Source organism: Oncorhynchus kisutch, linkage group LG18 (genome assembly GCF_002021735.2).
Source record: "Oncorhynchus kisutch isolate 150728-3 linkage group LG18, Okis_V2, whole genome shotgun sequence".
In the NCBI taxonomy this organism is placed as follows: domain Eukaryota; kingdom Metazoa; phylum Chordata; class Actinopteri; order Salmoniformes; family Salmonidae; genus Oncorhynchus; species Oncorhynchus kisutch.
This window is the reverse complement of record NC_034191.2, coordinates 30179373-30192843: the sequence shown is the minus strand read 5'-3', so window position 1 is coordinate 30192843 and position 13471 is coordinate 30179373. Positions and strand designations below refer to the sequence as shown.

The window sequence follows — 13471 nt, the reverse complement described above, 5'->3', positions numbered from 1 at the left end:
ACAACTCAAAGTTCCGTTACAGTCCTTTAGAAACATGTCAAACGATGTATGGAATCAATCGTTAGGATGTTTTTAACATATAACATTTAACATATGACACATAACATCAATAATGTTATAGAAAAGACAACCTGAGAAATTCCTTTTTCACCTGCCATATGCGTTCTGTTATACTCAGACATCATTCAAACAGTTTTAGAAATGTCAGTGTTTTCTATCCAATACTAATAATAATATGCATATATTAGCATCTGGGACAGAGTATAAGGCAGTTCACTTTTGGCACGCTATTCATCCAAAAGTCAAAATGCTGCCCCCTATCCCAAAAAGGTTAATTGACTTGCCTGGCTAAATAAAGGTGATTTTTATTTTATTTAAAAGTACAAAAACAACATTTTTATATACTGACGTTTGATTGCCATTGCGGAGGGAATAACTACAATGTTTGTATTGGGCCATATTCCCAGTTGCCCTGCCATGATTAAATGCGGTGGTATGTGCTTTCAGTTCTGAGCGAAAGTTGCCGTCATTACACGGTTTCTGGTTAGGGAAGGTTTAAATAGTCACATTGTGTACAACATCTCATATACACTTCATTATAAACTAGCTCACTGAGTCAGTGTATGTCACTGTTATCTGAGGATACTTGGAACTAATCCCAGTCCTAGGCCATCATTGAAAATGTGTTCTTAACTGACTTGCCTAGTTAAAAAATAAAGTATAAATAAAGGAGTAAAGTTTTTTAAATCGGTGTAAAAAAATACTGATTTCCGATTATGAAAACTTGAAATTGGCTCAATTAATCGGTCAACCTCTATTTATTTTATTTATTTATTTTTTTATTTTACCTTTATTTAACCAGGTAGGCAAGTTGAGAACAAGTTCTCATTTACAATTGCGACCTGGCCAAGATAAAGCAAAGCAGTTCGACAGATAAAACGACACAGAGTTACACATGGAGTAAAAACAAACATACAGTCAATAATGCAGTATAAACAAGTCTATATACAATGTGAGCAAATGAGGTGAGAAGGGAGGTAAAGGCAAAAAAGGCCAAGATGGCAAAGTAAATACAATATAGCAAGTAAAATACTGGAATGGTAGTTTTGCAATGGAAGAATGTGCAAAGTAGAAATAAAAAAATAATGGGGTGCAAAGGAGCAAAATAAATAAATAAATTAAAATTAAATACAGTTGGGAAAGAGGTAGTTGTTTGGGCTAAATTATAGGTGGGCTATGTACAGGTGCAGTAATCTGTGAGCTGCTCTGACAGTTGGTGCTTAAAGCTAGTGAGGGAGATAAGTGTTTCCAGTTTCAGAGATTTTTGTAGTTCGTTCCAGTCATTGGCAGCAGAGAACTGGAAGGAGAGGCGGCCAAAGAAAGAATTGGTTTTGGGGGTGACTAGAGAGATATACCTGCTGGAGCGTGTGCTACAGGTGGGAGATGCTATGGTGACCAGCGAGCTGAGATAAGGGGGGACTTTACCTAGCAGTGTCTTGTAGATGACATGGAGCCAGTGGGTTTGGCGACGAGTATGAAGCGAGGGCCAGCCAACGAGAGCATACAGGTCGCAATGGTGGGTAGTATATGGGGCTTTGGTGATAAAACGGATTGCACTGTGATAGACTGCATCCAATTTGTTGAGTAGGGTATTGGAGGCTATTTTGTAAATGACATCGCCAAAGTCGAGGATTGGTAGGATGGTCAGTTTTACAAGGGTATGTTTGGCAGCATGAGTGAAGGATGCTTTGTTGCGAAATAGGAAGCCAATTCTAGATTTAACTTTGGATTGGAGATGTTTGATATGGGTCTGGAAGGAGAGTTTACAATCTAACCAGACACCTAAGTATTTGTAGTTGTCCACGTATTCTAAGTCAGAGCCGTCCAGAGTAGTGATGTTGGACAGGCGGGTAGGTGCAGGCAGCGATCGGTTGAAGAGCATGCATTTAGTTTTACTTGCATTCAAGAGCAATTGGAGGCCACGGAAGGAGAGTTGTATGGCATTGAAGCTTGCCTGGAGGGTTGTTAACACAGTGTCCAGAGAAGGGCCGGAAGTATACAGAATGGTGTCGTCTGCGTAGAGGTGGATCAGGGACTCACCAGCAGCAAGAGCGACCTCATTGATGTATACAGAGAAGAGAGTCGGTCCAAGAATTGAACCCTGTGGCACCCCCATAGAGACTGCCAGAGGTCCGGACAGCAGACCCTCCGATTTGACACACTGAACTCTATCAGAGAAGTAGTTGGTGAACCAGGCGAGGCAATCATTTGAGAAACCAAGGCTGTCGAGTCTGCCGATGAGGATATGGTGATTGACAGAGTCGAAAGCCTTGGCCAGATCAATGAATACGGCTGCACAGTAATGTTTCTTATCGATGGCGGTTAAGATATCGTTTAGGACCTTGAGCGTGGCTGAGGTGCACCCATGACCAGCTCTGAAACCAGATTGCATAGCAGAGAAGGTATGGTGAGATTCGAAATGGTCGGTAATCTGTTTGTTGACTTGGCTTTCGAAGACCTTAGAAAGGCACGGTAGGATAGATATAGGTCTGTAGCAGTTTGGGTCAAGAGTGTCCCCCCCTTTGAAGAGGGGGATGACCGCAGCTGCTTTCCAATCTTTGGGAATCTCAGACGACACGAAAGAGAGGTTGAACAGGCTAGTAATAGGGGTGGCAACAATTTCGGCAGATAATTTTAGAAAGAAAGGGTCCAGATTGTCTAGCCCGGCTGATTTGTAGGGGTCCAGATTTTGCAGCTCTTTCAGAACATCAGCTGAATGGATTTGGGAGAAGGAGAAATGGGGAAGGCTTGGGCGAGTTGCTGTTGGGGGTGCAGTGCTGTTGTCCGGGGTAGGAGTAGCCAGGTGGAAAGCATGGCCAGCCGTAGAAAAATGCTTATTGAAATTCTCAATTATGGTGGATTTATCAGTGGTGACAGTGTTTCCTATCTTCAGTGCAGTGGGCAGCTGGGAGGAGGTGTTCTTATTCTCCATGGACTTTACAGTGTCCCAGAACTTTTTTGAGTTAGTGTTGCAGGAAGCAAATTTCTGCTTGAAAAAGCTAGCCTTGGCTTTTCTAACTGCCTGTGTATAATGATTTCTAGCTTCCCTGAACAGCTGCATATCACGGGGGCTGTTCGATGCTAATGCAGAACGCCATAGGATGTTTTTGTGTTGGTTAAGGGCAGTCAGGTCTGGGGAGAACCAAGGGCTATATCTGTTCCTGGTTCTAAATTTCTTGAATGGGGCATGTTTATTTAGGATGGTTTGGAAGGCATTTTTAAAAAATATCCAGGCATCCTCTACTGACGGGATGAGATCAATATCCTTCCAGGATACCCCGGCCAGGTCGATTAGAAAGGCCTGCTCGCAGAAGTGTTTCAGGGAGCGTTTTACAGTGATGAGTGGCGGTCGTTTGACCGCTGACCCATTACGGATGCAGGCAATGAGGCAGTGATCGCTGAGATCTTGGTTGAAGACAGCAGAGGTGTATTTAGAGGGGAAGTTGGTTAGGATGATATCTATGAGGGTGCCCGTGTTTAAGGTTTTGGGGAGGTACCTGGTAGGTTCATTGATAATTTGTGTGAGATTGAGGGCATCAAGTTTAGATTGTAGGATGGCTGGGGTGTTAAGCATGTTCCAGTTTAGGTCGCCTAGCAGCACGAACTCTGAAGATAGATGGGGGGCAATCAGTTCACATATGGTGTCCAGAGCACAGCTGGGGGCAGAGGGTGGTCTATAGCAGGCGGCAACAGTGAGAGACTTGTTTTTAGAGAGGTGGATTTTTAAAAGTAGAAGTTCAAATTGTTTGGGTACAGACCTGGATAGTAGGACAGAACTCTGCAGGCTATCTTTGCAGTAGATTGCAACACCGCCCCCTTTGGCAGTTCTATCTTGTCTGAAAATGTTGTAGTTTGGAATTAAAATGTCTGAGTTTTTGGTGGTCTTCCTAAGCCAGGATTCAGACACAGCTAGAACATCCGGGTTGGCAGAGTGTGCTAAAGCAGTGAATAGAACAAACTTAGGGAGGAGGCTTCTAATGTTAACATGCATGAAACCAAGGCTATTACGGTTACAGAAGTCGTCAAAAGAGAGCGCCTGGGGAATAGGAGTGGAGCTAGGCACTGCAGGGCCTGGATTCACCTCTACATCGCCAGAGGAACATAGGAGGAGTAGAATAAGGGTACGGCTAAAAGCTATGAGAATTGGTCGTCTAGAACGTCTGGAACATAGAGTAAAAGGAGGTTTCTGGGGGCGATAAAATAGCATCAAGGTATAATGTACAGACAAATGTATGGTAGGATGTGAATACAGTGGAGGTAAACCTAGGTATTGAGTGATGAAGAGAGAGATATTGTCTCTAGAAACATCGTTGAAACCAGGAGATGTCATTGCATGTGTGGGTGGTGGAACTAATAGGTTGGATAAGGTATAGTGAGCAGGACTAGAGGCTCTACAGTGAAATAAGCCAATAAACACTAACCAGAACAGAAATGGACAAGACATATTGACATTGAGGAGAGGCATGCTTAGTCGAGTGATCAAAAGGGTCCGGTGAGTGGAGATGTTGGTTGGTGATTTAGACAGCTAGCCAGGGCATCGGTAGCAGGCTAGCATAGGATGGAGGTCTGTTGTTAGCTACCTCTTGCGTCAGTAGATTAGTGGGGTTCCGTGTGGTAGAGGGGATTAATCCAAATCACACAACAACAACAAAAATAAAAACAATAGATATAGTTATAGAGGCCCAAGAAGAAAACATAATAATAATAATAATAAAAATAAAAAAAAAAATAAAAAAAAAAATAAAATAAATAAATAAATATATTTTAAAAAAAATGTCCGATTGTCTATTCAGATAGCAGCCGGTAAGACAGCTAACGGTTAGCAGGCCGCAGATGGGCGTTCAGGTAACGTCGCGACGGAGGAGCCAGCCAAATAACTCCTTCGGGTAGATAACGTCGGCAGTCCAGTTGTGAAGGCCCGGTGGGGCTCCGCGAAAGCAGTAAAACGGGTCCGGATAGGTGACTGCAGCCCAGGTGTGATTGATGGAACTCAGGAGTGATTGACGGAGCTTGCTAGCTCCGGAATAATTGATGTTTGCTCCGGAATCGACGAAGGCCGATAGTCACACGGATAGCAGCTAGCTAGCTGTGAGATCCGGGTATGAATGTCCAGAGAGCAGTCGAAATCCAGGGACATGGAGAGAAAAATTGGTCCGGTATGTTCCGTTCCGAGCCGCGCTGCGCCGTACAGAACTGGCGATAGATTTTCGAGCTAAAGGATAGCTGATGACCACAAACCGTGGTTAGCTGGATACTAACGATTTGCCAGTAAAGGAGCTAACTAGCTTCTGAACTAGCTTCTGGATTAGCTTCTGGCTAGTTTCAGGCTAGCTTCTTGGAGTTTCTGGCTAGCTTCTTGGAGGATTACAGATCTGAGGTAAATAATACTTTTTTATAAATATACATTGGTGAGGCGGGTTGCAGGAGAGTGTTTTGAAGATGAGTTGATGGAAAATAAAAATAAAATGTATGTGAAAAAGTTGTAAATATATATATATACAGGACACGACAAGACGAGGACAAAAGACGTCTGAACTGCTATGCCACCTTGGAGAGAGGAACCATGAGACTAAAAAGGCGATTGATTGAATTATTAAAATAATTATTTGAGCCCTGTTGTTTTGAAGCCCTTGTCACTTGATTTAATTTGTATTGTTATCAGCCAATTCAGACCCAAAATTAGTTTGGGTCTGCCTGGAGATTTGGCTGTACAGTCTGTCCTGCTTTCTACTGTTCTATTGGACACCCATTGGGATGGGAACGGAAGTGGGCTCCCTTCAGCTGGATGAATCTGGGTCATCTCTCTAGCCTGCATGTGTCAGGGTCTCCCTACAGGGTGAACCAAGGGCTCCAGACTGAACTGCCACCGTGACATGACCAGGCTACCTCATAGGGCTGGAGTAGTGGGTTGTTGGTGGAAGTTAGAAGAAGAGGGGTTATTGGGAGAGTTGTACAGGTGACTCACCTGATGAAAATGAGGATGTTTTGAATTCTTGCTGGGTGTCACATTGTTGACCAAGCCCTTAAGTATATTAGTCTATTGATTCAAGAGGTCAGCTGCATTATTGTGACCTCCATATCTTTCTGGTTCTCAGTATTGTGACGAGATTGCTTTAGACCAAGGGGGCCCACAAAATTGGGGAGTAAAAAGGGGCACACATTGTAGTTTTTTTTTTGTCTCGTGGGCTGGAGGAAGTACCCCTTTTTTTCTCCCCAATTTCGCGGTATCCAATTGTCCCATCCCTGCAACTCTCGTACGGACGCAGGAGAGGTGACGGTCGAGAGCCGTGAGTTCTCCAAAACACGGCCCAGCCAAGCCGCACTGCTTCTTGACACAATGCTGGTTTAACCCGGAAGCCAGCCGCACCAATATGTCGGAGGAAACACCGTACACCTGGCGACTGTGTCAGCTTGCATGCGCAGCCTCGTGGATCTCCCAGTCACGGCCAGCTGTGACACAGCCTGGGATCGAACCCGGGTCTGTAGTGACGCCTCAAGCACTAAGGCACAGTGCCTTAGACCGCTGCGCCACTCGGGATGCCCCGCAAATTGATTTTAACAAACATTTGGTCCCCCAAAAAATGTAGCCCTCCGTTTAATTTCTAAATCACGACGCGATCCTTGTGCCCAAAAATGTGCCCACCTCTGCTTTAGACACATGATCTTTACTGTCATATGAATGTCCTCGTCCCCATCCCCAGTTCTATGTGGTGTCTGTCATGCATAATACTGACCGCTCGCTCTCCTTTTCTCTCTCCCTCGACTTTCTCTCTCATGCTCATATTCTTCCTGCTCTTTCTCTTTCCAGATGCGGTTTAGAACTGACTGGTAACCCTACTGCAGGCGTTATCCTCGTCTCGTTCCTGGAGCCAGAGCTTTTGGGGGGCAGAGTCCTGCATTTAGTGGCAGAGCCTCCATCCCCCAGTTAGCCGGCGTCGTTGTTGTGCATCGGAACGCCATCACTGTCAGTGTGTCTGGTGTTCATTAGATTGAACTGATCTGATCTTCTGACTGGGGAAACTGCAGCAGCTGCAAGCCACGCCTTGTGCTCGACCATCCCTATCCCTGCTGCCACCATGGTGCTGTCACAACGGCAACGAGACGAACTGTGAGTAACACATACACGACCAACCATGTTAAAACACACAACCCACAATTTTGTTGCAATAACTTGCTGAGCTGCCCTGTCTTTGATATCCACCACCAGCTGTTCCTTAGAGCCACCCTGAATAACACAGCCATGTGACATCAGCAGTACCTGTGACATCAGCAGTAACTCTATCAGGGACTGTGGCTGGTTAATGTCTTTATTAGGTGGGCTAGAAGCCCCATGAGCTCAATACATGCATCTGTATTCAGCAAAGTGGGGAAAGCAGGTGAACACTGAAAATTGCATTTTCTTCCTAGCCCCACTGCAAAGTGCAAACCTTCTATGCCTTGTTAACCATTCGATCCATTCCAGAGACACAAAGCAACATATCTCTAGCTAGTAGTTACCATTGTTCTCATCAGACAGACATGGATGTAGTGAAGGAAAATGCCAACTCAACTCACAGCACAAGATGTGCATTGATTTTTGAAACCGACCAACTGAGGTGAACAATAATAACTAAAACTATAAGGCCCATCCAGGAAGAATCAATGATCTGTAGTTAGGTGGGGTGCTTGGGTCCCAGACACCCCTGAGGTCCCCAGCCCAAATATATTGATCTCCTCCTTCCTGTCTCAAATGTTATTGATCACTATTCAGTTTGGCCTCTGTAACCCAAAAGATGGCATGAGGCAGAATATAACAAAGGATGTGGATGATGACACTGCCTAATATTCCTAGTGCAGAGAAGATCTCTTTAGCTTGTGGCCAAGGAAATGGTCTGAGGTATACAATGGCTTTTGTACTTTGTGGAAGTCCAGACAGTCCCATGTGTGTTGTCCCGCGAATCGTTAGCCAGAGGCATTGATTTGCGGAGTTCTCCACACACACACACACACACACACACACACAGAGATGTGTTCATCTGTGCAGTAAGTCAGGGTCGATGTTGAAGCCAATAGCAGGGGAGACACTGTTGTAGCCAGAAATAACAGGGTAGGTGTGTAACCATCCCTGCGGTGTCTGTTGCCCTGTGGTGTCTATGAACCTGGTAATTAATTCCTGAGGTGGGGGATAGGGTTAACACAGCCCTGTGTCAGATCAGATGCATGATGAGAGTTGTGTAAGAGAAGGTGAAGAAATGTGGGGAGGGGGTGTGTGTGTGTGTGTGTGTGTGTGTGTGTGTGTGTGTGTGTGTGTGTGTGTGTGTGTGTGTGTGTATCTGAGCTCGGCCCGGGGTAAGGGGATTTCAGATCTATAGGAGGGGAGAGATGTCAAAGGTTATGCGTTTAATTAACACACTCATTTCTAGGGTCACATTAATGCAGGAATGAAAAATATTTGTGTTTTTATATCTTGATGTGTTTTATATCGATGTGTTTTGTAAACTCAGATCAAAAATGCTTGTTGTAATAATAAGCTCTCGTTATCAATGAAATAGCTACATTCACGAACCGGTGTTCTATCAGCAGACAGCTCTGACTGTTGTGGAGCCACTTCTCACAGTACTTTTTTTTTCTTTTTTCAGAATGTTAGATTAACTTGAAGAAAACATTAGGAAATGTAGCTGGCTACATTTTTCTGATAAATATTAGAAATATTATAATCGTGCATTTGTTTTTGCAAAAAAAAATACCTAGCCTTTTCATTATAAGCTAATTTACTTAGCTAGCTATGTGTGGCTGCTGGCCAAATAGCATTGCCTTTCTGTTGTCATCTGAAGCTATTTTCTGCCGAATGTGTTGCACCAAATGTACTTTGTGTGAAGGAAAACGAGTTGCATGCCCCTGATCACTCTACTGAAGCAGAAAAATAACCGGTTGAAATGGTTTAATGATCTGCGTTTTGAAAATGTATCTGTAATATTGTGTTAGGAAGAGTTAGCCTAACAATGCATCTTTTATTTGCATTGATGAACTAAGTTGGTGCTGTTACCTTATCTGTAATGAGATAGGTTGACAATGAATGTGTCGGTCATTCACATGACATAACAGAACACTCGTCAGTCTCTTGAAACTGTTTTAGTTTAGCCTTCGAAGACATGGGGCCAAAGGAACTCTCAGTATCGCTATTGAGTGTTCCGTTGGAATTCTAATCCTCCATGCTCTTTAATCAGAACACTGAGCAGGCTCCTCACATTCTTCTCCTTCTACTCCGTTATGTAATGTCCGGACACGCACTACAGGAAACCAGTATGGGACCATTGCTCCATGCGAGCCGCCAGGCCGATGAGGACCAGCATCTGTTGCATTCCATCTATTGTGGAGTCTGTTGGCCCTGGTGTTTTAAGAGAAGGCTCTTGACAGTAAAACACCCACTCCGATCTGTGTGACAGACCAACCGCCAGTCCCGCTCTATCTGTGTTCTGTGAACCCTGGTGGGAAACCGGGTAGACATCTTGAGTCATTACATCTAAAACAATGGACTGACTGTAGGGAAATGGTGACTGTTACCAGCTGACTGCCCGCCTGCCCTGGCCTCCTCAATACTCTATGACCCCTGTTCCCCTCCCTCACCCTCTTCATGGTTTGTTATCAAGCCGCACACAAATGGATCTTGTTCCCGTTCTATTTAAAACTTCCTCCCCTCTGCCATTGCTTTTGTCTCAACTCAACTGTCAGATTGAGCTGGAGAGAGATGGTTCTTCAGGGCATGTGTGAAAGCTTCTATAAATTGCTGATGCTTTTTGAAAGAGAAAGTCTAGTAGAATGCATTTTGCTCACTGATATATAAGACATGTCACCATAGAGATTGTTTGTTCAGGGAGAAAGAATGGGGAAGACATTTGTGTGCTGGTTTTGTAAGACTAGACTTTTTTGAGAAACTTTGTGGTTCTTGGAGGTCTTCCTCACTTATGTAAATTGTATTTATATATGTGTGAGAAGCCTTATTCTGAAAACAAAAATATTTGTCTTAGGTGTCAGGCCTATTTTATCAGCTGTTACGATTACGAAATATTCTTTTTGCAACCAGTCCTTTTCTATTCTTATTTCCAGAACCAATGAAAAGCACGTATTTTGTTTTTCCATGGTCAGTGGATTCAAGCCCAGAGGTCACGACAGAGCCCCCCCCCCTTATTATGAGGAAGACGTTAAAGCGTCTTTATTTTTTCCTGCTTCACAAAGAACCTCTTAGTATTTTCCAGGTCTTTAGTCAAATATGTTTCATGTGACTGTGTTCCTTCTCAGCAGCCCCCACTGGCTGTGACTGCTCTGGCGTAGCTGCATCATGAATGTTACAGATTATTAATAAACAGTGAAAGTACATGTACAGGCTGAGGCAAATGGTACAGAATAGCAGTGAAGGGAACCTGAAGACAGACAGTACACACTCACACAGACCTTTGATCCGCATCTATGTGACTGACTGGAAAATGGAGGCCTGTTATTTTTTTTTTAATCGATGCCGTTTTTCACTCTTGATTGTTACGTAACTTTTCCATGCCGTTTCTTTTTGGGATAGCTAAGCTTCTCGTCTCTCCCTGTGGAATTGTCAGCTGACGTTTCTGAATATGCTAAACATGGAGACGTCATCAAATGAACACATTTTGACGGCAGATATATTGCTGTAGTGGTACAACAAGCTCAATCACTCCCTGTGCTCTGTATTGGGTGTGGCAGCTGGCTCCTATGGGAAATGGCTCACACCTGTCCACCTTGTCTACACACTCACCCCTACATACACTCACCCCTGTGGCGTGCTCCTGGTGGGCTGGGTATCGAGTTTGGCTGGGTGGGCTGGCAAGGGGTCCATCATTAATATGTTCTAATATCCAGCCTTCAGATATGCACAGACCTGATTGTGTGGGACACAACTGTTCTAACTACACTGAAAAATGCTGGTGCTCAGACCATGATAACATACATTTCTCAGAGCATATTTCTTGAAACCTGTTCCTGTTAGAGGATGTTTTTGCTTGTTGAACCTAGTGCATTAAATGTTGGACAAATGTGCTTTGTATACATTACACAAGCATGTAGTGTACTTCAGCAGGCTAATCTAACTGAACCTGACTTGTGGGTCTTGCCGCTAGTCCTCTCTACTGCTGAATACATGAGTTGGTAATCTAAAGCCTGTGCTCCCCCACTCTCCCTCGTTGGTATCGCCCCTTCTCTTGATTTCTCCCTCTTGCGCTCTCCTCTACCCCATTTCTCTTTATTTTTATTTTTTTTAACACTCAAGCTGAACAATGTAACACCTGGTAGGTTTAGTCTGCCCTTGACTGCTGAGAGGCGCGGCCTCTGCAGAGCCCACCAAATCCCATTATGCTTGCTACTAGTGGAAGAGGCCATTAGTTGTATGACGAATCTACGGCAGATTGTGTTCACCATGCATATTTTGTGTGTGGTGTGCATTTGCAGCTGACTCAACATTTCTAAGCTAGACACACAAACACACACCTCACCTCCATGTGTTGTAGAGCTCACTGACCCTCCAACCAGCAGATCAGTACCATGTCATTGCCTCTGTATGGAGTGGGGAAACTGACTTGGTTGGTACTGGTAAATACTACAGTCAGAATTACCTTCATTTCACTCCCTTTCCCTGTGCAGATTCACAGCTGTTTAGATAGTGTAGGAGTGCAGTATGGAGTGCTGAACCATGCTGGGCTCCTCTAATCTAATCCCAAACCAGTCAATTCCATTTTAACTGGTGCCTCCACTGCTAAAGGGGATGCATTAGCTGGCTGAGTATTGACTGTGACATACCCACCTATCTCACAGACCAATAATAAGTGAACTAAGCCTACTTTATGGTATTATTATTAACCTTTTTAACGTGAGTTCCAAATAGCTCTTACGGTCATCCTAGTGTGAGCTATTTTGTTGACAAAAAAAATCAGTTTAATGCACATGTCACTTTTAAAAAATATGATTATTACGCAACGGGACAGTTAACCCGTACGGCCTGTTAATCATGTATAGGCTATGTTTCCACTTGTCAATTTTCAATTATTTTCTAAGAAGTTTCATTTTCTGACAACCGTTTGAATTGAGGTGTGTTCCGCTTCTATATTAATTCACACAAAGTAGCACATTTCACTGTTGCGGACCATTTATGTTTGAGGCTTTGACCGGCTCCGTAATCTTCTCTCTTCGTGGAGATCCCAAGCATTTCCACAGATGAATTATGCAGACATTTGCACAGTCTTGCACAAACCTTTTTCCCCTGGCACATTTTCTGGCTGGTGCTCGCATTCCGTGAATTGTTGTTTTTCCTTACAAATAGTAACTTTGGACGTGTGCGTTCCTATTAAATGAAGTGCCTTATTTTCTATATATCATGTTGTCATTTCTACTGTATACATACATTCTGTATGCTAATTTATTTAGTTTTATTCACGTTTTCAAGAACTGGTGCAAATCATGCATTCCGATTGAGTAGATTGTGATGGAAACTATATGATGTGGTTGAAATACATTTTTGAAGGTTGAACTGATTTATGATGAGCCTAATGTTCAGCTATGTGTGGCGCCATGTTTGTTGACAATATACAATGCATTTGGAGGGTCACGTAAACATCTGTCAGACCCAAAAGTTAATGACAAAATGAGGTGAAGGAATGGTTCACTAATCTTTTGAGTAAACTTCTGGAAGAGAATGATCGTAGACTACATACCCCCTTCAACATGAGTACTGAAAACCGACCAAACTCATATCGTCTCTTGTCTTTGGTTGATGTGAGAACTAATGGTGGTGAGTACAAACTACTCTAAATTGTTAGTAATCCGATGGGTAAAGAAAGGTTTATTTCAATCAATGGTGAGCTCAACTGTGAAGTGATAAATTGTCAATAGTAATTGCTATTAGCTAATTCATATTGTGGTTTCTGTAGGCTGTGAGTTAGCTAAATATGACTGCTTGTGTTATGGCAATCTTTCTTCGGTTAGTGCCAGGACTAATGTAGCCTTCATTTTCCGGTTTGGATAATTGTGTTGTGCTGTCGCAACGTTTGAATGTCTAAACATTGTAAACCACGTCACATTCAGGACAACTTGGTAAGGACTGTTTGTGCAAAATGCGAAAAGAAAAAAGGGTGGCCAGCTCAAACGTTGACTGTTGCGTCAATCGAAACTGGACGTTTCTAATCACACCGGGTTGAGAGTACACTCCAGGGACCACAGTAGAATGATCGGACCAGTTTGTTGGTACGTGTCAATAGGGCTGGGTGGTATATAATATTTTATGATATACTGGTATTGATGCAGGGACCAGTTTGTGTTTTTACTTTACCTTCTATAATGGTATTTGAATGTTTTAACTTCTCAGGGTTAGGCGCCCCGACGGTCGCAGATTTTAGAGAAACAACAAATGTTCGTA

At 43.5% G+C, this 13471-nt stretch overlaps 1 protein-coding gene across 3 annotated transcripts in view; it reads left to right on the top strand.

The window, feature by feature from the left end:
* The window catches only part of LOC109875604 (lissencephaly-1 homolog A), an 87544-nt gene that overhangs the window by 29587 nt on the left and 44486 nt on the right, over nt 1–13471 (top strand). For all 3 annotated transcript variants that reach the window (XM_020467976.2, XM_020467973.2, XM_020467974.2), the window contains exon 2: nt 6869–7168. In XM_020467976.2, the coding sequence (XP_020323565.1) occupies nt 7137–7168 (32 nt within the window). In that variant the 5' untranslated portion in view covers nt 6869–7136. The remainder of the gene's footprint in view (nt 1–6868; nt 7169–13471) is intronic.